This window comes from Apus apus, chromosome 5 (assembly GCF_020740795.1).
Source record: "Apus apus isolate bApuApu2 chromosome 5, bApuApu2.pri.cur, whole genome shotgun sequence".
Classification (NCBI taxonomy): Eukaryota; Metazoa; Chordata; class Aves; order Apodiformes; family Apodidae; genus Apus; species Apus apus.
The window spans coordinates 11,276,966-11,303,952 of record NC_067286.1 but is presented as its reverse complement, the minus strand read 5'-3'; the positions used below and the strand labels follow the sequence as shown (position 1 = coordinate 11,303,952).

At 39.3% G+C, this 26,987-nt stretch overlaps 2 protein-coding genes across 7 annotated transcripts in view; both read left to right on the top strand.

Annotated features, from left to right (window-relative positions):
• IPO7 (importin 7) overlaps positions 1 to 4,650 on the top strand; it is a 38,992-nt gene extending 34,342 nt beyond the window's left edge. The window contains exon 25 of the mRNA XM_051621086.1: positions 1,699 to 4,650. Coding sequence (XP_051477046.1) covers positions 1,699 to 1,796 — 98 coding nt within the window. The 3' untranslated portion in view covers positions 1,797 to 4,650. The remainder of the gene's footprint in view (positions 1 to 1,698) is intronic.
• A 3,673-nt stretch (positions 4,651 to 8,323) lies between these two features.
• ZNF143 (zinc finger protein 143) overlaps positions 8,324 to 26,987 on the top strand; it is a 39,302-nt gene continuing 20,638 nt past the window's right edge. For 2 of the 6 annotated variants that reach the window (XM_051621116.1, XM_051621111.1), the window contains exons 1-6: positions 8,324 to 8,419; positions 21,585 to 21,715; positions 22,496 to 22,588; positions 23,054 to 23,137; positions 23,369 to 23,449; positions 24,547 to 24,743. In XM_051621116.1, the coding sequence (XP_051477076.1) occupies positions 21,592 to 21,715; positions 22,496 to 22,588; positions 23,054 to 23,137; positions 23,369 to 23,449; positions 24,547 to 24,743 (579 nt within the window). In that variant the 5' untranslated portion in view covers positions 8,324 to 8,419; positions 21,585 to 21,591. Of the gene's footprint in view, positions 8,420 to 16,967; positions 17,031 to 17,241; positions 17,872 to 18,563; positions 18,698 to 21,584; positions 21,716 to 22,495; positions 22,589 to 23,053; positions 23,138 to 23,368; positions 23,450 to 24,546; positions 24,744 to 26,987 lie in introns of all 6 variants that reach the window. The other 4 variants (XM_051621113.1, XM_051621112.1, XM_051621114.1 and 1 more) reach the window with 4 other exon arrangements.

Here is a 26,987-nt window from a genome sequence, read left to right as displayed (position 1 = left end):
AACAAACACATTAAGTGGCTGGCAAATTATTTCCCCATGTGACCTAGTCCAGCTGGGATAGATACTGATACTAGGGGTGGGAAAATAGCAAATTACCAAAGCAGTATCCATCTTTAAAGCTATATCATTAAACCTATTAAATATTTCAGATTGAAGAATAGCAACACAGATAATACAAATTTAAAAATATAGCAGATCCTCAGTTTTGGGTTTTTTGCAAATTTTCCTAGGTGTTTGAGGGTAAACCTAAATACATCACTTTCAAAAATCAAGGCTGAACTTGGATTTATCAGTCCAGTCTTGTATCCTGCATGGTATTCAGCAGTTACTACAGGATGTTTCAAAACAGAAGTACCCAAAATTTTAAAGAAAAAGATTGGTAGTAAGAATGGACATTTTATAAGTAGTTTTTGTTAGAAAACAGCCTAAATTACCTTACAAAGCTTGTAAGTGTCTAGAATGGTCCACTTTTTTTAATGGGAATAAAATACTGTTTCACTGTGACCCTTGTCAAGCACTGGACAGCATACTGATGTGATTATGCCCTACTGGTGCATTTTATGAGAATAATGTTCTCTGAGGTGTTTTTTTCAGCTGCTTATTCATAGAGCAGCTTAGATTCAGGTTTTGAAGTTTTACTGAGGCAACCAAATCCTTACAGGGAATTCTTGAATACTCCATTTAGGCTACCTACCACACATGAGGACATTTTTTGGCTTGTTTCCAAAGAAACAGACAAAACACAGATGCTTTTGATAGTAAAAGTTGTCCTGTATTCCCAAAAAGAGAGAGTTTGCAATTATTTTGAGGTAGGAGAAAGCTCTTAGACTGGAAATAAGAAACTAATAAGCATTGTTGTCTTAAGCTGGGAATAATATAAACCTTCTGCATTATCTAGATAGTAGTAAAGGTAGAGAAATACAGATTTCTGTCTGCTCTTTACTGACCTTATTTTCAGTTGTTCATGTATTAGGGTTTGTAAAAACCAGTCTTGCAGTAATCTTCAAAGGATGGAATATGCAGCAAGTAAAACCAGGCAGCTTAACTGTCACTGTTAGTTTTGCTGATGGATATGTGGTCCTCAGATGCCCAAAGATCTTAAGGTGTGATTGAAAATGAAAAGTGATAGTTTTCTCTCCAAATTATAGTACGTTGTTGGTGGCAAGGGGCACAATACATGTATACTAAAAAGTCTGTTTCTGATGCTTCAGTGGTTATTTATTCTTATTTGTTGAATTGAGATAGGAACACATAAAATTTAGCTAATGTCTGTGTACTGCCTTTTTGGTACCTGTGCTTTGTTACTGATTTGACTGAAAAGTTTATTAATGTTAATCAGAAAGAATGGGGCATCTGTTAGCAAGTTCAGAAGTCCAGCATTCATTGAGGTCCTGTTTCTGAAATGTGAAAATTACATACTTATGTCCAAAATCTAAAGAGCAGGCTTTTTAAAATATAAATTCATTTAAGCAGATCTATAACAATAGTGAGAAATTTAAATAAAGAATCAGTCCATCTGTTGTATGGGGCCTGGTACATTTCCACTTTGTGGGTGCTGATTACTTTCTTGGGTAGTGCCAGGTTAAATCTGTATGTCTGAGAGACTCAAAATGGTCAGTGACAAATTCTTAATCTCTCTTTTCCCCTACACACACTAAAATATCTTCCTTCTGTTTTGTTTCATTTGTTTTGTTTTAGAATCCAAAATGATTGAAAAGCATGGAGGATACAAATTCAATGCTCCAGTTGTGCCAACTTCATTTAATTTTGGAGGCCCTGCCCCGGGAATGAATTGAATTATCACTTTTCCTGCTACTGTGTGATTGTAGTGAAGAGCTTGTGTTCCTCCCAATAGTGGTTCCAGAACTGGTTCATGTTATCTACAACTCACTCTAAACTAATTGATAAATAGATTGAACAAAAGCCCCAGAAGTGGGACCTGATCGTGCAACCTAATACTGGAAAGCAAACCAGAGGGTTTTTTTGAAGATAGGAAGAATCTGAATTTAAAGCTTCAAATGACACACTTGGAAATCGGAAATCAAGAGGGGATGACATGAAGGCAGCTTTTCTTTTTTCTGAGGAAAAAAATAGGCGTGGGCTGCAGGACTATTTAAAATGTCTCATTTACAGGACAAGCTAGAAGGCAGACTTGATTTTTACACCTGTGGCGGTATGAGTATTTGCCCAGTTTATTTCCCTTTTCTCCCTTCCTATTGGGTGTCTATTCTTTTAATGTAAATAAGATAAGGTAATCAGATAGCCTTACTTAATCTTCATCATTTCCATTTATCAAGATTGTTCATATGTAGAATATTGGACACTTAATGTAGCACTACATAACTGATAAATCTGTAAATGAATTAGCACTTTCATATTGAAACAAGCCTGCTAGCCTATGTACAAAAATAGCAAAATGTTTGCTGTTTATAAAAAAATAAAAATAAAAAATAAGGGATATATTGGGGAAAATAATTTCAGGTTATTAATTTAAAATGAACTAGCAGTTTTGTACCTGGTGACTTTGTGGTGCAGTCACCTCTGGTTGTGACTTGAATTCGGTTATGTAAAAAGGGGTTAGTGATATTTCATTGCTGCTAAAAAAGAAATAGCAACACCCTCTGTGTCCTTTCTTTTTCTTAAAGATCTCACTGTACAAGGTGAAATTTGGATACAAATGTGTACTGTAAGCACTGAGGAAAAAATTACCTTTACAAAAGCAGGTACATAAGATGTGAAGTTCTGCTCGTAAGAGTCGATTGAAGTGTGTGGATGAAACATCTATATATGCAACCTGTTAAAAAACACAGTTTAATTTGGCTAATCTGGGCTATAATCTATGAATTTTTTTCCCCTAATTTTGTGAAATACTCTTTTTTCCAGCGTGTGGTGGTGCAGGTGCACCACTCTTGCATTTCATTCCCCCTCTTTTTGCACTCCCAGCATTAGTGTGTGCTGTTGTCTGCCTGATCCAGACGGTATATTTGAAGTGTTGCCAATCTTTCATTTTTGAAGCCACAGTTTTCTTCCTTCAAAGTTGCTATAGTAACTAGTACTTTAGCTAGAGAGGCAAAATACAGTTCCCTCTGGGACCACTATCAAAACCACTGTATGAAGCAGCCAGCAGGGAGATGCTGTGAATGGGTTGGCTTAAATGCCCCCTTTTTCTTTTCTAAAAGCAAAAATCCATAGTTTTTGATCTTCCCTTGAGATCATTGGTGTCAGGTCTTTTAAATCAAATGTTTGTTTTTTCTTTTGGCTGTTTTTATATTAAAAATGTCACCTGCTGTTACAATTGATATTAAACAAGCTACCTTAATTTAATGTAAGCCTCCAAAATTTAAATACAGGTTAAAAATAAACTGAGTTTATATCTGTAAAAATGAAATGCACATATATATATTATGATACTCAAAATGCAGTCTTCAGAAAATTGGTTTGTGTGGTGTGGTTTTTTGCATCAGCAGAGTAGCAGGTACTTGTGGTTTGGGGTTTCCATGAGGAGCTGACCATCACCATGCTTTGCCTTCCATTTGTTGCACAACCGCTAGCGCTGCTTTGAGCAGGTGCAGTGGGTTTTTCCAGGCACTCCTCTCTGGTTTGCCTTTCTTCAGCAAATACAGTTCCCAGCACACAGAGTGCTGATGGGAGAGACTGAGCCAGGACTATTAATGCCACGTTGCCCTAGCCGAATACCAAAGGGATACTTTAAAAGCAAATTGCGGACTGAAAAGGATGGATGTTGCACCTGATGTGAAAAAGCCTGAAAAATTAAGCCTTGAATCAGAGTATCCATTATAGTAGTGGTATGAAAACCACAGTAGTACTTCTGAATCTTTAGCTGACTGGCCAAGTACATATAGCAGAACTGGTGGGTTTTTAAAATGTGTTACTCATGAGCACGTACAGGTGTACTCCGGCCTCAAGATAATCTCTAGACAAGGTTTTATTTTTTTAGAAAAAGGTGACAGACATAATTGCAGCATGCCTTTTCCTGTGCACTCCTTGACCTTGAAAAATGCCCAGTTTGACATAAATTTCTGAACATCTGTTTATTGGCTGTCTGCTTATCTTGCTATGTTATGCATCCCCAAAAAAATGTAAGAGAACCTTTTAGGACAGATGAGATACTTCAGCCTTGTGGCTGAAGAGACAACAGAGCAGCAGTGAGAAGGTTCTATACACAAAGATTAAAAAAAATTAGGGGAAAAATCACCAATTTAGTGCCATTGTCATTTCTGGAAGTTATATTTTTCAAGTCACAAGTCAAGGGAAGAATTTTATCTTGGTGTGAAGAATACAGTCTTACTTCAAGGGTGCTTTTATGTGTCACTAGACTGATTAGCAAGGAGCATCTTTTTTAAGAATGGATCTAGAACTTTGCTTTCCTTTGCTCCAAGAAATGTATTTATATAAATTGCAAAACAATTTGGCATTGTTGTTGGTGGTGATAGTGCATTTCGTGATGCAATATATCAATTTCAGTGATACACTTATGTCAGATTTAAAATTGATCTTCCTCCTAGAACTTGCGCTTACCCATTCCATTTTCAGGGATAATGCAACTCTAAAGGAAGATCTGGGAAATTTAAAGCCTCTGTTTTTTCTATTATGGAAGATCTCCTTGGATTAATAAACATCTAAAGCAAATCCTTATCTTCACTTATTTCGTTGTGGTGTTTTGAATGGTAGCTGTATTCTTGCAGTCCTTGGGAATCCCGATCTAGTTACATGGCTCTAAGGTTTGTATTTTCCTCTCAAATATTCCTTCAAGCAGAAAGCCTTTGATACTGTTCCCGACAGCACTGTCATGGAAAACCTGGCTGCCCTAGGCCTGGACAGGTGTATGCTCTGCTGGATCAAACGCTGCCTAGATGGCTGGGCCCAGAGAGTGGTGGTGAATGGAATTAAATCCAACTGGCGGCCAGTCACAAGTGGTGCTTCCCAGGGCTCAGTGCTGGGGCCAGTTCTGTTTAATGCCTTTATCAACAGCTTGGATGAGGAGAGTGAGAGCACCCTCTGGAAGTTTGCAGATGATAGGAAGTTAAGCGGGAGTGTTGATGTACTTGAGGGCTCTGCTCTTCAGAGGGACCTGGGCAGGCTGGATCGATGGGCTGAGGCCGGTCCTAAGGGCTTCAACAAGGCCAAGTGCTGGGTCCTGCACTTGGGCTGCGACAATCTCATGCAATGCTTCAGGCTTGGGCAAGAGTGGTGAAAAGCTGCTTGGCAGAAAGAGACCTGGGGGTCTCACCAGTGGCTGAACGTGAGCCAGCAGTGTGCCCAGGTGGCCAAGAAGGCCAACAAGCATCCTGACCTGCCATCAGTGGTGTGGCCAGCGGATCTAGAGGCGATTGTCTCCCTGTACTGCACTGGTGGGGCTGCACCTTGAGTACTGTGTTCAGTTCTGGGCACCACAGTATAAGAAGGATATTGAGGTGCTAGAGCAGGTACGGAGAGGGCAACGAAGCTGGTGAAGGGTCTTGGTAAGTCTTACAAGGGGTGGGTGGCTGAGGGAGCTGGGGCTATTTATTAGGGGAGACCTTATTGCTCTCTGCAACTACCAGAAAGGAGATTGTAGAGGCAAGGGCCAGTTGCTTCTCACAAGTAAGAAGTGATAGGACAAGAGGAAATAGTCTCAAGTTGCACCAGGGGAGGTTTAGGCACGATATTGGGAAAAATGTCTTCACAGAAAGGGTTGTCAAACACTGCAACAGGCTGTCCGTGGAAGTGGTGGAGTCACCATCCCTAGATACGTTTAGAAGTCGTGTAGATATGGTGCTTAGGCACATGGTGTAGCAATCGAGTTGGTAAAATTAATGGTTGGACTTGATGATCTTAAAAGTCTCTTCCAATCTAAACAATTCTATGATGAGGCACAACCATAGTTCTCTTAACTGTGTTAAACACAAAAGGCCTGTCATACACTATTTTTAAAAATGCTGGGTAAATGGCAATACCCTTTTTCCTAAATCACTATCTTAAAACAATACAGCAAAGCTGTGTTCAGTAGCCTAGATTCAAGAAGTTTGCACTGGATTAATTACAGAATACCCAGTAAACATGCAGATGGTTCTAATTGTGTTGAGTAGTTGATACCTGCTAAGCTTTATGGGTTAAGTTGTATTTTCCTAAAGGAAATTTCTTCCTCTTTCAAGTATCAGTTCTCGAAGAGTCGAAACATCATGAAGCTTCTCAGCACATTTTATCTTTACCCATTTCTGCCAAGTTCCGTTTCAGTCCTTCCTCATCTGTACTTTCTCTCGCTACCCATTTTCACTTTGTCCTCCTGTAACTCCCTGGAGATGCTGCTCAGAAGCTGTAAGCACCCTGTACTGCAGCAGTTCACCCTGAGGCAGCCACCCCGTGCCGATGCTCGGTGTGCTCGACACCCATGTGCACAGCTGCCTCCTTCCCTGGAGCCAGCAGCAGGGCTGATGCTGCCACGGGCACAGCTCCTCCCTGGGGGCTGCAGGCTGCCCAGGAAATGTGCTTCCAAAGTCGGCGTTGGTGGGAGAACCAGCATTGTCCACATGGGAGTTTTGATTTAACAGGCCACATCCAGTTAATGCTGGTTCACCAAGCCTTGTATGTTGGTTAAGATTTTACCAGTCTTCCATGAGTTGGGCTACTAATTAAGTTTTTATCTTTAGTGTGTGATGAGCAGTGGATGAACGCAGCTGCTGAAAATCTATGCAGAAGTCAGTGTTTTGTTTATTTTTAGAAGTGTACCTGGGAAGAGCACTACAATTACACATTTCTGCTCAATCCACCATTCAAGTTTTAACCTGAATGCAGAGGCAGAAAAAAATTATCAAAATTTGAGAAAAGCTTGGAAGGTTCAAGTGTCTCTGTTCTGCTGTTACTGAAAATGCCAGAGCTGAGCCCCATAAGATAGGTTTTTCCCTTCCCTGTGGTCTGTGGGACCTTCCACATACCCAGAACTAGGAGCATGGAAGAGCTTTGTTTGTCTGGTGTTGTAGCACTGATTTTAATTTTGCAATTAAAAGGTAGCTTATTTAACTTAAGTGGTGTGTCACTGGTTTGCACGTATCTGGTTTTTATAATTATGAGATTCTCAGACGTTGATGCTATAAAGTACATCAGAATGGGAAATGCTGAGTTGTAGGATTTGACAGATACTAACAAGTAATCCATTAACATATAGGAGTAGGTAAACCCAAACCAATCTACCTGGGATTATCAGTGTTACTGTACCTCAAAATGATGGCTGTATTTTGAGTGAAAGTTACCAAGATGAAGGAAAACTTGAAACAAAGAAAGGAAAACTACTCTGTATATAGACCTATTCAGGAATAAGCTATTTTGGGCTGTCTTGTATGACTGACAGCCTTTAGAACTATTGTTCTAAAAGATTCAGTAAAAAAAAAGGTAAATGCTTTTATATGTTAATACATGCAGAAAGGGTCGAGTCAGTCCTACAGAGCTGGGCAGATCCTGTCAATGGTGACTGCTTGTATTAATTGCACAGTTCAGTTTTCTCGAAAAGTCACCTGCCAAAACAACTGTAACACCCTTTTCTTGTATGTGGAGCTGTTGTTGGACTATTATGTCTCCATACAAAAAAACACATAAGGATAAATATTCTAAAGCTTAGTTTTCAAACGGGAGTCCTTACGGACAAGGCCTGGGCCGACGCGCCGGAGTTAAGGAAGCAGGGGAAGGAGCGGGTGCTCGCTGGGCAAGGGCAGGTGCCCGGGCACCCTCCCGGCGGCCGCCGGCCTCCCCGCTCCGCGCCAGCAGGCCCCGCGGGCCGCTCCGGGCCCAGCAGGGCGCCCCGGGGCCGTCAGGGGGGGCCGCGATGGCGCGGCCGGAGCCCGCAGGAAGGCCGCGGCCAGGCCAGCAGTCCCTCCCGGCCGGCGCCCGGCGGCCCAGCTCCCGGCGCCCGCCTCCGTCCCCACCGCGGGGGGCCGGCCGTACTGCCGGGGGCAACCGCCTCAGGGCTGGCGCGGCCTGCTGCGCTTCCCTGCCGTTGCTTCCTCCCGCCCCGCGGCTCCCGCCGGGGCACTCGCGCCGCTGCCGCCGGGCAGCCCCCCTGGAGAAGGAAATGGCGCCCGGCTCCCCGCTCCCCGGCTGACGCACGAGCGCCGCGCTCCCCGCGGCACAAAATGGCGGCCGCAACGGCCCCGAACTCAGCATAACCGAGACGCCATGAAGCCGGGAGGCGGGGCCTCGGGCGCTTGGCCAATGGGCATGGGCGCGGGGCCTGGAGGCGGCCAATGGCGAGCGGGGGCGGTGCCGCGCGGCGCGGCGCGCCCAATGGGAGCGGCGGCCGCGCGGGGCGCCAGGCCCGCCCGCGCGGCTCGGGGCGGCGCTGAGGCGGGCGGGCGCTGAGGCGGCCGTTTCCTGTCCTGGTGCATGGTGGTCGGACGGAGGAATTGTTGGAAAATTTCTCGGCGAGGTTAGTATATAAATGTGTTTTTACCCAGTGTGCCTTATTCTAACCACCGCCATCTCCGGCGGGGCCGCCGCGCGGGCCGCCGGGCCGGGCCTCGCCCTCCGCCCGGCGCGCAGGGAGGCAGCGAGGGGCAGCGAGCGGGGGCAGCCGGGCAGCGCCGGCACCGACCCACAGGAATAAAGCCGCGGCTCCGCCGCCCGCCCGCTCCGTGCGGCCCGGCCCCTCCCCCTGCCGCCGGGCCTGCCCGCCGGCTTCCCGCAGCGCGGGGCCCGCTGGGCCGGGCCTCGGGCACGGCCTCCGCCGCCCCCTCCCTCGGGGGGCCCTGGGCGCCCCGGGGACCCCTTTGCTGGCGGCCCCGGCCCGGGCCCGGGTGGCGGGGGCGCCCGAAGGCCGCTGCGTCACGGGCGGGGGCGGCCCGGGGGGTCCTCCCGCCCCGTGCCACCGGCGCTGGCTGCCGGAGCTCGCCTTGCTGGAATACCGGCCTTAATGTGTTTTTACGCTTTTCTGTGTTTTTTTTTTTTTTTAATGTTTTAAAAGCGCGTCCCTTCCGTTCTGGCGGAGGGCAGGCTGGCAGGCGGCACTGCCCCCCTGCCCTGCCGGGTCGGCCCAACGTGCGGCCTGATGCGCGCGCCCGGGAAGCAGAAATGGGCTCTTCTCGCTCGGCCCTGCTCGGTCTGAGCGTCGCCGCTTTGTGCCCGCGGCGCGGCTGCCGGGCTGGCAGGGGAAGGGCCGCGCACCGAGCTCGCGGGTCATCTGTCTTGCTACACTTAGCGCTTTTTCAACTCGTCAAAGTATCGTACGAAATCACTTTTAAACGTTTTGTAGCCTGCTGTCGCTTCAGCTTTTTTTTCCTAGAACATCTGATAGAACAGGATCGTGAAAAGTACTTTCCTAGAAAAATCACTTGCAATAACTCAAAGTCTTTTATTTTTTTATAAAGTCTTACTTTCACTGCTTGCTTGTCAAGAAAAAGTGCAACTTCCATGCAAATTAAAAATTCTGTTAAACAAGCCTACAGTTGAGCAGTTCCAGTTATGTATAAAATCTCTTTAAGGGCTTGTGTTGGTTTTGGCTCTCGAAGAATTAAATTTGACATAATACCCGGAGTGACACTGGGTCCAGAGATACAAAAACTTCAGCCTTGAATTCTTTCAAAGGAAACATTTTTCTTGTCATATGCTTTTCTCAAGGTTCTGCTTCAGGTGTTTTAAATCTGTTATACCTTAGAGAGCTGTATACCACATATTTTTGTCATAACTTCAAGGTGAACATACCTGAAAAACTAAATTTGCCCTTGACTAGTAGCTTTTTAAGAGAAGTAGTATGTGTGTAGTAATTTTTGCTTCTTTGGGTCACTGTACTTGCCATACAGCTTTAGAATAGCAGAGGACAACACAACCATGTTTTCATGGCTTGTTTCTTTATATTTCATGCATTAAAGGCTTGAGCTTTCAAGCTGTATGTGTGTTAGAAGCTATTTACCTTAATCAAAAATGAAACTCAGCAATGTGATTGTTTTGGTAATAGATTGCAGCTTACATGAAATGTAAAAATAAACATTTTAAACAGTTCTGAGAAATGTATTTCAGAGTGATTTACTAATTTACATAAACCGTTCTTATTGTAATTAAATTATGTATTATTTCTGGTATCCTGTGTGAGGAAGAGTTGCCTTATATTAAAGGCTCAAATAAAGCAAATGTTTAGGCAAGTGTAAAAGTTTCTTTAGCTCGAAAGTCACACAGGCTTCATTCCCTCTGTCTTAATGCCTGTGTAGCATTTGATGCTTAAACATCAATACTTTTCATGAGCTGGCAATCCCTTTTCTCAGAGCAGATGGGCAAAGTGATAACAAAGTGATGAATATTCCCTGGTAATGGTCACCACAGTTAGGCTGTACATTTGTTTTTCTTTCTAGACTATCTCAAATTATGCACTGCTTCAGCTCAGTTGAATGCTGCTGACCCATGATTTGCTTTCCTGTACTGTGGAGGAGAAGGGGATGGGTAGGAGTTTGAGCAGCGAGCAGGGCCTGAGCGGCAGGGTGCTGTGGTGTGCAGCTGCCTGGGGGCTGCCTCCTCACCTACAGCTGTTGGGTGTGCTAAGGGAGTAGGCTGAGGCTTCCTCAGCCGAAGTTTGGTGATTTCCTGCTGGACACTTGTCTTTTCTGGGCATTCCTTAAAGCATTGTGTGGGTATGTGTACTCTTGTGGTCTTCTGTAGTGGCCTTAATAAAATGGATGGGTTTAGTTTTAAAATCAGTCTAAAGAGATGACAGTTTTGAACTGCGTTGCTTCTCTTGCAGGGTAATTGGTCCTCATTTAGATGGCAGGATGTTGATTTTTCCTTGCTGTTGCTTGGCCTTAAAGAGTTTTGGGTTAAAATATGCTCAGCATAGGTGGAGTCTTTGAGAAGCAGTTATTAAATTCTTAGGTGTCTTTAGTTGGCAAGTGTAATACTATTTGTTGCCCAGAGTGTAGGGCTCAGCTGTATTTGGATGAGTTTCCACACATGCAGTGAATAGCACATTCCCAATAATCAGGGCAATTCTTCCATTTTCTGGCATAATGCAGATACTCAAAAAGAAGATACAACTTGTCTCTGGTCAGATTCCTTTGTTACTCTTCCTTTCTGCATTTTGACTTCCACCCTCGTCCTTGATCATGCCCATGATTTCTGCTTCCCACACTATCTTTCCTAGCTCCGGCTGTCTCTGATGTGTATGTACATACTATAGCATCCCAGAGCAACCTTTGTTTGCCTCTTGCCCCTGGCTTTTTTCCTGTGTTGTCTCATCTCCTGCACGTTTTACAGCTCAGCATCATGCCTTCTGCCTGTCCTGCATTAATAGGTAGGCAGTTTGTTTTTTCATCTCTTCTGTGCTGCAAGGGAATTGGTGCACCTTGTAAAGCGAGCATGAATTCGGTAGCCTATTCCTGTGCCTTGTGCCACAAAAGAGCCCAAAAGATTGAAGGAAGGTTTCTTTGTATTTCATGGATCCCTAGGATGGATTGTGATCGTAACAGATGGATTCTCTTCTGGAATCTGAGAATTCAGCTCTGAAATGCAAGTTCCTGTAAATAGAGGTGTGCGTAGATATTGTTCTGAGGTTGGAGTGAGGAATCTGAGGGAGGTGCCTGTCCATGGACACCACGTTTCTGGGGGAGAAGGGGAAGGAAGTGTTACAACCCATCTTGGCACAATGGAGATTATGGGGTTCTGCCTGCACTTGTTCTGCTCTTAATTGTATTTACTTAAGGTAATATGATTTTGGTCCTCTCTGTGCACCAGGAGCGGTTGATGAGTTACTCAGAATTGGACTAAATTAGTCTATGCTTCCACTAATTTAGTATGTTGAAATTTCCTGAGTTACACTGCTTTGTAAGCTGTATAGTGGGATTGTACTTTGCTCCACCAAGATAACATTTGCTAAATAAATGAAGTTCTCAGATTTGAAGGGAATTTACATTTCTGTCAAGTTCCATGATATTCAAAGTTGACATCAAAGTTATACTTAAAACTGCATAGTGTTTCCCTCAGTCTGTATTTAATTTCCTGCTGAATGTTTCCTCTATACATTTATGGAGAGGAAAATTGTGTTACCTGTTTAGTGCTCTTTGACTTAGTTTCTGATGACAGACTTCTCTAGAATTGGCAGATAAGTCTGTATTTGCAGGTTCGTTGGTGTTGTCCATATCTTACATATAGTCATACTCAACTAATATGGTATTGCACACAGTTTCTTAGAATATATTGAGATGTACTCTTTTTAAGTTTATATTTGTAATTGTTTTTTTTGCAATTCAAGGTAATGGTAATTCAGTAGGCTATTTAGTTCCTGAAATACAGGCATAGTCTAAAACACCATTGTTAACTTTCATGGCTAATACTGTTACATCTGTAATGTAGTTATCAGATTACTAATTAACTCATAACCACACAAAACAACCCACTCAAAATTCTGTTTTGTTGGCAGTCTCAGCAGATACGCAAGATTTGAAGAGGCACAGCCGGGATTAATTGTTTTGGTGATGTAAATTACACACACTTGTGATTTCCTGACAGTTAAATTAGAAATCCGTTTGACACAAAATAAAACATTGATAGAAAGAGTTTATCTCCATTTCTTTAAGATTTTTAGCCCTCAGGTAGTTACCTATTTGCCAGATGTTCCTTGTTTTGTTTAAAACACAGAAAGAGCCTGAGGTTTTATGATTGAAGGATTTAGTAGCCTCCTGAAACGCTCCAGAATCTAACTCTATCCTTTTTTTTTCTGCAGAGGCATTGCTAGGAGTAATTTGTGTACAAATCTGACATGCATCATCTGGATGCCTTCTTTATGTAGCCTGTAGTTTGTGTATATATAGTTAATGGTAAAAAACAAACCTTAAAAGCCAGTAATTTAAAAAACATAGGTCCATAGGTTAAGTGCTTTAAGTCTCTTTCTCACTCTGTGACTTTCAAGGGTAAAATCCACTTGGAATGAAATCTAGTGTTTTATCTCACAAAAGTGTGCTGAAAAGTTATGTAAAGGTTTTAGGTGTGGTTTTTTTCAGTTTTGTTTATAAATTTTTCAAGTATAAACCAAAAAAATCAGATGATCTGCCATATACTCAGCTTTTTTCTGCTCTCAGGCATAGCATTCTATTTCTGAGTGGGTACATTATAATTATTTATCCTTATTTTTTTATTATTAAAACAAAAATAATTACCAGTCAGCCTATGATAAGGAAATGTTTTGTATTTTGGTTTTTGTGTGTTTTTTTAAAAAAGAAAGTATACATGAACGTTGACAGTACAAGTTTTTCCAGGGGAAAAAAGAAATGTGCATTAACTTTGGGCAACAAAGACCCATCTGAGTTCAGAGAGTAGCTGGCTTGTTTTGATAGGTGAGTTTTCATTGTTCCTGTGAGGAGTAAACCATTCCATGCACACACACAAGTATTCCAAACGATGCATAGGTGTTTTCAGTCATATTTTCATTTGATATATTGGTACAGATTATATGGGCCTTTCTCAGGCTAATTCTAGGTGACACTGTACCAAGAACAACTGTCTCATTAGTGCATTGATCATTGACCAGGTACATATAGTATACTTTTTTGTACTTTAATAAAGGTTTCAGAATCTTGGTCTCTGTGCCTCTGCAAATGGTGCTGTATGGATCTCAGTTGGGTGCTGCCTTTCATACAGGGTTTTTGGAATCAGATCTGTCTGAAGACTCCCAGATCAGTTTCACACTTCTAGCTCAAGAAGCTGTGCTTGTCATTGGGGTAGTTACTTGGAAGCAGTGCTGTTGCAGTCGTGCTGTGCAAGGCCAATGTGATCATTGAACTAAGCATTTGCTTGTCCCAGAGCTGCAGCATGAGTTTAATTAGCTTTCTATCAGCACTGTTGACAGTTAATATACTGCTGGAACTACCCTGACCTCCACTGATTAACCAGTAATTTCTTCTCTAATATGTTAAAGAAACGTGAAGTTTGCAGTCATATTTGAGATTAACCTGACTCTTCTCCACATACGTAGGACTTCTTGGTGGGTTTCTTTCTGATATGCCTGCATTTTTTTAAACTGGCATACATTTGAAAATCATAGCATCCTTAGCACACTCTCATAGTGTGAAGTTGCACACAAATGCATAATCTGGTAATACTAGTTAGAGTAAGGATTTCTAAACATTCTTTATCTGCACTGGTGAATCCTATTTTTTTTTAAATAAAATGCAAACATTGATCTCTGACAGTACCTTTAACATTCTGTAGGCGTGATTTGCAGTGTAAACTGTATGGTGATGACTTTGTGGAGAGAAGAGACTGCTGGAACATAAAGTAATTACATGAGGCTAAATGTGGCTCTCAGTGCACACACTTCAGTCAGAAGAATTCTGCTTGGTTATGGCAGTGCTAAATTTGGTCTTGCATTTATCTGGTTTTTGTGAAGAAGTACCAAAATCTGTGGCAGTGAAATAGTCTTGAACTATGTTATAATCAAGATGTATTGCTGGTGGAACAGAATGGTTGGAATACTGCAAAAAGAGTAACAAGGATCCTTGAGTTTGACTGCAAACCTCTGCTTCAGACAACATGAGTCTCTACAAGTTAGCTATGCTGCCACTTGCAGTGTATACATCATGCTTATGCAGTTGACAGTGCTGTCAGACTTCGTTAGGTTCTCCAGTGGCCTGTGGTTCATAATTCACAACACTTTGCTTTCTAGAAAATAGTTCTGTAAGATACTTGTATATCTTACTCCTCTGTCTGAATCCTAATATTTTTACCAGGTTCTTTAACAGAGATTCTGTGTTTCAGCCTTGTTTCCATTTTATAAAGTAGATTATTAATATGTAAATTGCAGTTTAATTATATTTTGCTTGCCTTTACAAGAGACGGAAAAAAAATACTGTGAAAGAAGTAAAGATTGTATTGAGAAAGCACGTAAAAACTTAGAAATGCCTAACATTAAGTAATTTGTTATGTTTGTTCACTAAAAGTCAATCTGACTAGCATGAAATCAATGCTTCAGTACAGTGGTAAAATGCTGAAAAAGGTAAGGGCTGTTGATGAAAGAAATCCATGTTTCATCTGTTGAAGCATTTGATCAACACATTCACAGCTTCTGGTTTTCATTTCTGACCCTGCTACAGAATTCCAGGGTAATACTGGAAAACATTATCATACAGATACATATGGAAACAGATTTTAGAGTCTCTGTGCTGCTATATTTTTGGTTTTGAGTTTACAGGTGTCAAATTACTTTATGTAACTAATAAGCTATATACTTGGGTCTTCTAGAAAGAACTTTGAACTAGTCAGTTTTTGACTCTGTCATTATTTGCACTGAGACTCAGAAGGCTGTAATAACATATGTTACCAGTAGAAATACATTTAACCAGAATGTTAGATGTAGGTGCTAATTTTGATTTTTTCACAAATGTTTGTTAATCAGGCTAGTTTTGGGAAATTACTGATATTTGCAATCTTACTGGTTGGTTTAAGGACCCTTAAAGCAGACAGTATTTAATTCAGAAAAACTTTAATTATGTTACTGAGCTGACATACTTGAACTGATTCTGGGATCCACCTTTATCAAACATAGGAATTCAGTTTCCTAAAATTCCTTAATGAACGTTTCAGCATTGGAGTTATGTGTCATTTGCCATTTTACTTTCTGGATTGGTTTTCAGTTTTTTTATAAGTTGTATAAAATTACAATGTTTTTGTACATTATTTAGAAGTGTATTAAAAATAAAAGTGATGTTTGTTTTTAAATTAAATAAATGTTTATTATTTCAAGTTTCTCAGTGCTGTCTGTACAAGGAGGGTGAAGAATCACAAGGCTGCTGAATGTCTGAAGTAGCTGTTTTCCCTGTCTTTTCCAGTTTTCTTCCTGCACATTCTAGATTTCATTTTATAAGTTTTCTTCCATGATTGCTACTACAAACTTTATTTCATTTCCTGTTAATCATCCTCTAAGCATAATTTTTCTCTCTAAGGAGTTTCTGCGAGTTTTTTTTCCTTTGTCTAGCAATGCAGTGATGTAGTCATTCTTTAATAGTAAATTCCTGCAATTTTCCAGAATTTTTTTTCCCACACTCTCTACTATATGGGGTCTCATCTTGCTGTCCTCTCAGCTGCCACAGCTTCCAAGTGCCCCAAACATGTGGCATGCCCTCTACCAGCTCTTGCTTTGATTTCCAGCTCCCTAAATCCCATCTGCTGTTTCTTCATTGTTCAATTGCTAGTTTTCTGCAGAGACTCCCGTTATCAGCTGCTAGATTGAGTTTACATAAAAACTTCTCTTACAACATTGCATCTTTTCTCCAAGCAATGACAGCACCCAGCAGATTCTGTTTGTTTATTACTGGAGGGAAAAGTGCAAGAGGCACTCTCTAGATAAGCAACTTAATTAAGTCTTGATGAAAAATTCTTTCTTTTTAACCAACCTCTCCCCTGCATCCCTCTGATTTTTGACTGTTGAGTATTTAAGCATAATGGAGCTCACAATTTTTTTCTATTCAGGGAATTTGAAGGGGGTGGTTTGGTGGTGTTGTGTTTTGGTTTTTGTTGGGATTTTTTGTCTTTTTTAATTAAAAAATGCACCAATGTACCCTGCTGGATGGCAGATTTCATCTGTTAGTGTTACACAGAGGGTTTCCATTGCTGGTGCAGCTTTTGTCAGAAAGCAAAGCATGAAGTCAGGAAGGCACATCACTAACTCACTGCGTTTGCTTTATGAGTAATGGTGCAAGACTTGTTTCAGCATCACTTTTTGCAGCTGGCTGTTGCTTCCATCTATCAGATGCTGTTTTCAGGTCACAGATCTTTCGGTCTAATGCTTTTCTGTTTCAGGCTGATTGATATATATATATATATTTATTATTTATTTTTGGGGTGGGAAATATTTTAGCCATCTTAAAGAATGGCAAGATTGTATCTGCTTGAATACCATAGGAGTATTTTGGTGACAAAGCATTTCAGTAACGCAATATGCATTACTGTCATTGTGAAAGTCTTCCCAAATATCATAATTAATGGGCCTTTGAAAATTGCAGCTTATGTGTGATCCATGAAGATCTTCAAGAGTTCATTAAGTCAAGTATCAAGTTTTCACTTCAGTGAGTACATCATGACTAAGCCCGTACTTGTGTCGTTTTCGCAGGACAGCTCTTGAGATTAAGCAGAATAGTCATGTATTAATTTCGTTCAGCAACCATGAAGGCACTACTCTGGGTTTCAAGTATTTTCCTAAAAATTGCTGCTTTCAGCTGCTTTTTAACTACTGAGATGCAGTATTTAAAGTGGGTAAAAGAAATCTTTCTCTCTCAGGTTCCTGCTGACAAAATTGCTGGCAGGAGGTTTAAAGAAAAAGCTTAATGATACAGACACACAGAAATAAAAGCAATGAGGTGGATTAAGGAAAGAAGTTGGTGAGACTGGAAGAAAGATGAAGACAAATTTGCTGGAAGCAGAGGACAAAGCAGCATATAAGCCAGTTAGCAGAAAAGGTTGGGAGGAGGGTGACTAAAGCTGAGGTAAGGAGAGAATTGAATTTGGAAACAGACTGATTTCAAAAAACACAAGATACAATAGGAGACAATTTGCAGGATGGATGATGTACCAACAGCATGGTGACACTGTTTTAAATGTATGCAATATCAAAATTACTAGATATCAGAATAGTTCAAGTTGGAAGGGATCTGCAGAGGTTATTTAGTCCAGCCCTGATCAAGGCAGGTCCAATTAGACCAGGTTGCCCGAGGCTGTGTTAACCAACTTTATGTCTTTAGTTCTTTCCCCATCCTCTTTGTCAGAGCACATAGTCCTGCCTGATTACCCCGTCTTCTCCACTGGGGAGGAAGAAGAGAGGCTGAAAGTGAGCAGCACATCCACTTTTGGCTGAGGGTACTGCTCCCTGCACAGCAGAGTGACAGAGCACAACTGTGTCATCACCAAAGAGTGAGTGGAAGCTGGAGTTTTGCTGTTTGGGAAGGTCCCAGTACTACAGCCTCCATTAGAGGGGGTATGCTTCAAGGATGGGTCCAAACACGAACCACTGTGAGACAAGGAGGCAGGATGGTCATAGACAATTACATGATGGATGTGTAGAGCAGGCCAGCAGTAAGAGAAGACTCAGAGACTAGTTGCAGAAGGAGTTGGGGTGGGCATGGGAGTCTTTTAGATTATTTAGACAAGAAGGATGGCATTATATTTGGGATGTGCTAGAAATTTGCTACCATGTTAGGACTGGCTGAAGGTTACTGGTACTTCAAGGAGAAGGGATGGAGCTGGGGATAAGAAGCTAGTGGAAGGACAGAGGACTGAGAAGATGATGTATTGGAAGGAGTAATTTTAAAGAAGTTGGAGCTGGGAGGAAACAGCAGCAAAGTCTGTGTAAGTTACAACACATGTTTGTCTAGATCATCTGGAATAGAATAAAGTGAACATGGTTCTGTGTGTAACAGTACCTTCTGATTTTTTTAGTGTGTGGTAATTATTAATAGGCCACACTATAATAACAAACACTGTAAAATAGTTTAAACAAATACTTTTGCTCATTTAGTCCTAAAATTTATCTTATATCAGGTTTCCTTTTCTTCCAAAACAGCTATTGAGCCTTTAAGCAATTGTTTCTGCTCTGACTCTTTTAGAACTTGGCAGTTGTCTACAATGACTAGCTTCCTCTCTACTTCCCCAAAATTGAGAGAAGAGACATAAAAGATCTGGAGGAAGGAGTATTCTATTTCAAGGCAGTATATCGAAGATGCTAAGAGTTTCTTAAAAGGTACTTTCTGTACAAGTGGGAATATTCCAAAGTAGATCTGAGCTAAAAAGCCTTTGAGATTGCAGTCCCCACTGCAGTTGTTTCAGAACATAGTTCTAACCAAAAACAGTGATTGTGAAGCCTTCCCTTTTGTGTGTGAAATGGTCTAGCTGCTTTGCAACCTACTTTCATGAGGTGTCCTGAGAATTAAGTGAATGGAAAACATTGACGGTACAGAACACTGTTAACAGTTAAGAAGACAAACAACCTCTGTGCGCCACCAGCATCTCATACCATAATTACTTAATTTAACCTGCTACAAGCTGGCAGTACTTCCAGAGGCGTGATCCTTGCAGACTGGTCTGGAAAAACCTTTTTTTTAGTGCTAGTTTATTTTTTTTAACTGCATCGGTTTTCTGATCTTACTTGCTGCACAGTACAGAGGGTAGTTGTTTAAGCTGATCCTGTAGTTGCAGCATGTTGTTTCATTTTTCATTTACGAGCAAAGTGCTTTCTAAGTAAGCATTTTGTCTCTATTTTGAGATAAATGGGGAAAATGAGTAATAAGGAAAGAAGTCCAAAGTCACTAATGTGGTGATGGCAGAGGAAGGAGTTGAACTCAGGATCTCTTATGTCCTTGTACAATTTCTTGTCTCTTAGATTAGTTTAAAAAAAAAAAAAAATATTAAAAAAGCTATTTAGTTTTTCTTCAGAAACATCTAGTATTAATGCAATTTAGTCTAGATGGTTTCTCTTTTTTTCTGTTGTATTACAGCTCTTTTAGAGACTTCATTTTCTATAAAAGCTTCTTTTCTTGAAATGGGTGCTGGCAACAAGAATTTCACATCTTCCCCTGGGTATTAAAAATTTTCTTACACTTCTTTTGAATTATATTTTGGTTTCTGTCTTAACTGTATCTTCATTTTGGTTGTTCAAGATTAAAATTCTCTGTTACAAGCCTGTATTTTGATCTCCTTAATGTTCTGGATGGATATTATGTAGGATTTTTATCTTGGAAGGCATATTTCTTACTGAATTGTGAACTGATAATTAGTAGTGGGTTTTTCTTATATGATTTTCAATATAGGGTGTGAACAAATCTGCTTCTTTTACAGGAGGCTCAAAACCTTCCTAAAGCTACCCCTTCCACTTACTTTATTAAACTCTATCTATTCCATTATTTGGGCTCTTAACAGTTAAGCAAACTGTCCATAATATTCTCATACATGCCAAGGTGATTTAGACTCCAAATCCAGTTTCAGGAGGTAGTGTGGTACTTGGTATGATACCACATTAAGAGTTATCAAGCCTTGGACCGTATTGACAGGTTTGCTTTGTGCACAGCACTTGGGTTAAAGCACTTGAGACAGCAACAGCAGCAGAGCTGCAGCAGCTGGCTGGGGACTTGTTTTTTCCTCCACTGAGACTAAGAAAATTTATGTAGCTGCCTGCCTCTCTAGGAGTCTGGTTCAAAGTCACTTGGATGTGTTTGGAAAATTGCTCAGATATAATTTCCAGCTACTAAATTAGTGCACTAAACCTTTTAAATAATGCAGGCATGCTGGAGTACCTAAATAGTCTAATTTTGCTTTTGTTATTCATTAGTTTTGATGCAAGCACAAGTTTCTCAGTGGTCTTTGAGACCCCTCGTGAGTTGCTCATGCAAGGGCAGAACTCTGGATTGTAGAGGTAAAATAGGTTAGTTATTTAGAAGTGTAATCATAAGTAAATTAAAAATTTTAGATTAATCTTCTCAACTTTGAGTTACAAACCAGCAAGTTCTAGAACCATACTAAAATTAAAAGCTTTGATTGTTTATCTATAACCTTTTTGTAAGATTATCTAGCTGCTGCTTTGTGTTCAAAAAACTCAGTTATCAAGAGACTGGGATGGGGGAAAAGTTTCTTTAATGGTGTGTAGCCTAGATTGCAATTCCATGTGATTTATTCCTCTCCCTGCCCCCTCCCTGTCATCCATATGCAAATGTATGTTACATTAGCTGAAGGGCTTGCAGAGCTCACTAACTTTTTTTGGTTAGTTGTTTTTGTTTTGTTTTGGTTTTGCATTTATTTTATTTTTCCACAGTGGTGAAAGTAAACATCTGAGTTAGTAAAATGCAATATTATGTATTTCCATTATAGTTTCTTAATCTGGTGATACTGATAATTAGTAATGGCCTTTTGGATTCAGTAGACTTCCTAATCTCCCATATTGAAACATGCCTGAGTAAAAAAAATCAGTATCCAAAGGGATAGATATATCTGGTTTTATGAGATACATGCTGAGTTGTGACTGTCACTCACCAAACACTATCCTGTTGTCTCATCAATACCTTTTATCATGAGATACTTTTAATAATTTTCAAGGAGGTATTTAAAAAAAAAAATATTTTTAAATAGACACCTTTCTGAAAGGTTTAGGGAAGGAGTTGGATCATTCAACCAGATGTACTAATGAAGCATGTATTTCCCAGTGTGTCTGGAGAGATGCTTAATTTATAAACTTAAAGCCTTGCTGTTGTCCTGGATGGCGTGGATGAATTGTCAGCTGTATTTTAATTCTAGGGACAAAAAGATACCCGTATTTACACCAGTCATTTCCACCATTATTCTTTATACATGGGTTGAATAATTCATGTTCAAAAGAAATCTAAATGTGATTGATGTTGCCTGAAGTTCTTAGTAGCTTAGTTAATTGAAGTAATAAATTTACCTATTTCAAATAACTTACTTTCTTCTGAAGTATTTTCCAGGTAAGTCAGTCACTCATTGCATCTTCTTTATCCAGAAAGTAACATAAAGTATTTGTAGCAGCTGTATAAAAATCTAATAAACTTGGATTGTCTTTAGCTAGTTCTGGTTCTGTACTTAAACTTTCTATTTATGTTTTGTTAATACTTCCTTTCTAGGTAGACAATGTTATTAGCTCAGATAAATCGAGACTCTCAGGGAATGACTGAATTTTCTGGAGGAGGAATGGAGGCCCAGCATGTGACTCTTTGTCTCACAGAAGCTGTAGCTGTGCAAGGTGAACCTTCAGGTTAAAATACCTCTTCATTACTGTGTCTTTTCTATTTGAAATTGAGATAAAAGTCTAAAACTTGTATATTCTAAATGAAAAATCTAAAATTATTCTTAGTTAACTGAGATTAAGTTTGCTAATTTAATTAGGAAATGTAATGTTGTCTTCATTAAGGTAATAGGAGTGTAAATATGCCAAAAAAAGAAAATAAAAAATCTTACTTTATTCTCACTATAGTTTTACTGGTTTATACTTCATAACTTCAGTTTATATCTAAGTATGTATTAAAGAAGTTAGGTTCTAAAATAAATCGGTGATTTAGGATTGGTTTAAATTTGTTTTCTGACAGCTTTGTTATGATATTACATGATTAAAAAACTTTTTCCTAAACATGTTCTACTCTGAATAGATTGGTATATATTAATGACAGGTAGTAGTGTACAAAACAAAGTCATCAATACAAGTATATATATCATTATTTCATTGTTAATGCTCATGACCTAATTAAAGCTTCTCCTAAAACATCAGCTTTGTAGTTATTTATTCAGTGACATTGTAACTTCTTTAGTTAAGGAAAATAACATCCCAGCTGTCATGTTTATGGAGCAAAATCTTGAACATAAGATCCTACTATATGTTCAAGGTTCAAAAGCCAGAAAGCAAGTAAGAACTGTTTCCTGTTGTTATTTCTGAAATTATAATGCTTTAAGGGGGTGTAATGACTTATGGAGGTGGTTAAGTTGTGATTTTTAGGGTTCGATGCTGGTAATAGTGAATTTGAACTTTTTTCATTGCTAGATGGTGACAACTTAGAAAACATGGAAGGTGTAAGTTTGCAAGCAGTTACACTTGCTGATGGCTCCACTGCTTACATACAGCACAACTCTAAAGGTAGGTAAATGACTAGAATTTGATTGGTGTTGAAATCGTATTCTCCTTTTTAACCCTGTCTTTGGATTGTAAACCTTTTTGGGTTGTGAAGTCAGGCAAAATCTGTACAATTTTTATGAAATTCCAATTCCAGCTGGGTATTGCAGGTATTACAGTAATGCTATAAAATAAATATTTCTGCTACTAATAAGATGCAGGTATTAAATGCAGGTTAAGTCAAAAGTGAGATGATCTGTACACTTCAAACCCCAAATATCAACATTCTGTATAGAATATCAGACCTTTTCCATGTTCTTAATCTCGAAATTTTAACAACTCTCTATAGTCATACTGTGCTTACTCTTTGCCAGGCATTATTTCTTTGTCATAATTATTGATATTTTTATCCTGAAAGTATAAGCTATGTGTTTAAACTGTGATGTCTCAAACAGAGCATTTTTTAAGAATTCTAATTGTGTATTTCAGATGGTAAATTAATGGATGGCCAAGTGATTCAATTAGAAGATGGTTCTGCTGCTTATGTTCAACATGTATCCATGCCTAAAAGCAGTGAGTGTAATAATACAATAAATTCATTACAAAATAATGTATTACTGATGTTTATATTAAGTAATTAACAGTCATTATAATAGCTTGATTTCTTATTTTAATGGAAACAGTCATTATGAGATCCTAGGTACTTTGTAGTCCTAGTGTTAGTACTTGTATTTAATCTTTCCAACTAAGGGATTTTTCAAGCTATTGTTGAAGCTCTGAAGCTCTCTTCTTTCTTTCAAACAGGGGACAGCTTGCGTCTGGAAGATGGACAAGCAGTTCAGCTGGAAGATGGAACTACAGCATTTATCCATCATACCTCAAAAGGTAGGGGTTTTTTTCAAGTGTGATATATTGTATTAAAGTTCAGCAAAACTTCAGCAGTATAAAATATGCTACACTTTTTTGGCTGTGATGTCATTTAGTGTGATTACTTTTAGAGTAGATTACTTGTTGCTTTTACTTTCTGACATCTGGGAATTGTTGAAATTACACTATTTCAGTTCTTATTTGGGCCCCTATAAACAGAATCAAACCCAGCCTATTTCACTTTGTCTTAGCCCAGTGTCACATTAAAGTAAGTATATGTGATCTTAGTAGAGAATGTAAGCCCCTGCACAGATTTCAGCAATAATAGCATGTGAAAATGAGAAGACAAGCTAAAAATCAGTCGGTCCCTTTTGAACTAAAGTATGTAGATATTGACTTGATTTTTAAAGATCATGCTATTGGTGATTATGCCACTAGGTAGTAGGGCAGAAAATGTGAGAACTAACAGTCAAGGATGTAAATGTATTATTTTGCATGATAACTTAGATTTCTGCAGAAGATGATTGCACTAATCCTGGAAATAGTACTACTTTCCTACAAAAAGTAAACAAGTGGATATTTTAAGCATGTTTAAACCAGTGTGTCAACCAGCAATATTAAGAGGAGAGAATGCAATATAGAATTTCTTCCTTAAAAGTCATCCTATATTTTACGTTTGTTTTGCATATTTGCATGATTCTGTTCTTAAAATTAGGAGACTTACAATTTAAAAAACCTGAAATATTGACACCAGTACTTGTGTTACATTAGTTTCACTTTATTATGAGCAGATACAAAATATAAAAAAGCATATCTGTGTCCCTCGTTTCCTTTGGAAATAAAGCTAGACCAATATGAAATTGGGTTTACACTTTTATAAGTGTGCAGAAATAAAGCTATAGGAGGTGTTGTCTTGAAAAAAAATTAATCGGTTCTATTCATAGTTAATATTTTAAGAGTTTATATTTCTCATATACTCGTGGTCTTCCTTCTCAGACATTTCATACATATATGTGGCTTTAGGAGACAATTCCTAAATAGCAGTAGTTTCACATGTAACATGCAAACATTTTTATTCCTTTTCTTACACAACACTTTGTAATATTATTTTTCAGACAGTTATGACCAGAGTGCATTACAAGCAGTCCAGCTGGAGGATGGAACTACTGCCTACATCCACCACACGGTGCAGATGCCACAGTCAGACACCATCTTAGCCATTCAAGCTGATGGCACAGTGGCAGGTCTTCATACAGGAGATGCTGCCATTGACCCAGATACCATCAGTGCTTTGGAACAATATGCAGCCAAGGTATACTGAAAGATATTTCCTTTATCCATAACATCCTAATGTAGCATCACAAGGTATTTGATAGCAAAACCCATTTGTGGTCTAAGAATTAAAATGATAACTAAGGGAGTCTTCAGATGCTTAGAAGAGAGAACACCAAATTGTCTTGACAGTGCTTCACTGTCAAGAGCAGCTCCGCTGTGTAGTGTTGCATAAAAGTAACAAAAGATTGAACACTGAAATGAGGTGGAGTCAGACTGATTTGGAAAGTTATTTAGACAACTAAATATTTTTATCTTAAATATGGGAAGGAGCCTCTAGAGAGGAGACTGTTTAGAAAGAAGGACAAAGTTAAATTATTCTTTTTCAGAGACTATTGCTGGATATTCTTATTTTTTTAGCTTGCATTGTAAAAAGTAGGGCCTGGTGTACTGGGCAAGGACAACCCATGGTATGAAGTGTAAACTAGACAATTACACAGTTACTGAGTTTGGAAAAAAACTTTGCTTTCAATATTACAGTGTAGCAGGATGCTCAAAATTATTCTTGTCTGCTTTAGGGGACTTGTGTAAAGCATGATGGAAGTATAATAATGGGCAGTCCAACTTCTGTGACTTTATAGTTCAGCAGTGTCCCAGTTGCTGCATGATTATAATCAGTGCTTGTATTGCTCTGGAAAAAAGAAATAGAATAAATTAAAAAATATTTCTTCATTGTTACTGGGAGTTGTCATATTTTGGGAGAAGGCCAGTTAAGATAATTAAATGGCTTATACACTGTTCTTTCTATTATGCTTCTGTTTGTTACAATTGAAGAGATCCTAAAAGAGGCAGTCAGATTGTATTGTGTTGTATTTGGCTATGCCTTAATGCTTCATAAAATAAAAGGTAATTCAAGGTTCTTTGAGCTTTGAATAACAAGCTTTTACACATTCCCTACCTACTATTTAGTTTAGGTTTAAATCAGTTGTAACTTTGTCCTTCTTAACAAGCATCTATATTAATCATAATTTGTTGTAAGTTTTTTGTGAAGAAGAAACAGAAGAAAAATAAATAGATTTTAATTTTTGTCCTACTTAACATGTGTCTTTTGAATCTGTAATATGAATTTGTTTTCTGTAGTGTACTTGGTGTGTCTAGGAAAAATTATATTTATTTTCTATAAGTTATCATGTCAGAACCTTATTCTGAAAGGTACTGTTAGAACCTCTCATGGAAAGTGAGTAGAAGTGAGTTTCCAAGTATTGCACCTGTTTTAAGTACAAAAGCAAATACTAGCTCAATCGTCACAACCCTGCCTTTCTCTTAAAAGGAGAAATGTGGGTTTGTTATTTTACTCCATGTATGTGTATGCTTCATAGTGAGGCAATGTATACTTTTCATAGCAGCTGGTATAGGTACAGAAAAAGGTACAGAAAGGGGCAACAATTATGACCAAACATAAGAAATTATAGAATTTTATAAAAATTTAAGTGGCACAGAGAAAAGCAGTGATTTGTCATTGTCTTCATCAATGTAAGAACTGGGAACATCAGATTAAACTCTCAGGTGACAGGTTCAAGAAAAACAAGAGAAGAATACTTTTTCAAATAGCACAAAGTTAAGCCATGGCACTGCTGGTAGAATATTGTGGATGCTAATATGTACCTGGATTCACAGAGTAATTAGATAAATTCATTGAAGAAAAATGTATCCGTGGCTATTGGGTAGAAACATGGGACTTCTAATTCAGAAAGTTCCTAAGCCACAAATTGCTTGGAGGTTGGGAGCGTATTTCTGGGAATGTGTCACTACATGCTTGTCCTGTTTCTTAAGACTTCTCTAGCATCTACTACTGGCTGTTGTTGGAAGTAAAAAAGGCGTAAGCATAACAGCTGAGGTAGGGCTTTTGCCAAACTGTTTTAGAAAAGAATAAAATTACTTAGGCTTGATTTAGGTGCATCAATCTCAGCCTTGAGAGTAATGGATACGGAGAGTATTGTGAATGCCTGTGCTCAGTACAGAGGCAATTAAAGAATGGGAAACTATGCGAAGTATACCTTAAATTAGTTTATCTACAGTGACTAATAAGAGAGTGCTTTTTGAGTTGATGTATGTGAGAAAGTCTCTGGGTTTTTTAAACTGGGAAATTTATATTTTTATTTAAATAAAAATTTCAAATTAACATCTAATACTCTTTCAAATATTTGCATAAGCTTCTTCGAAGCCAGCAATACCTTTTTCATCCTGTAGACTGTTTTTAAAAATAAACTTATGAAGCAATACA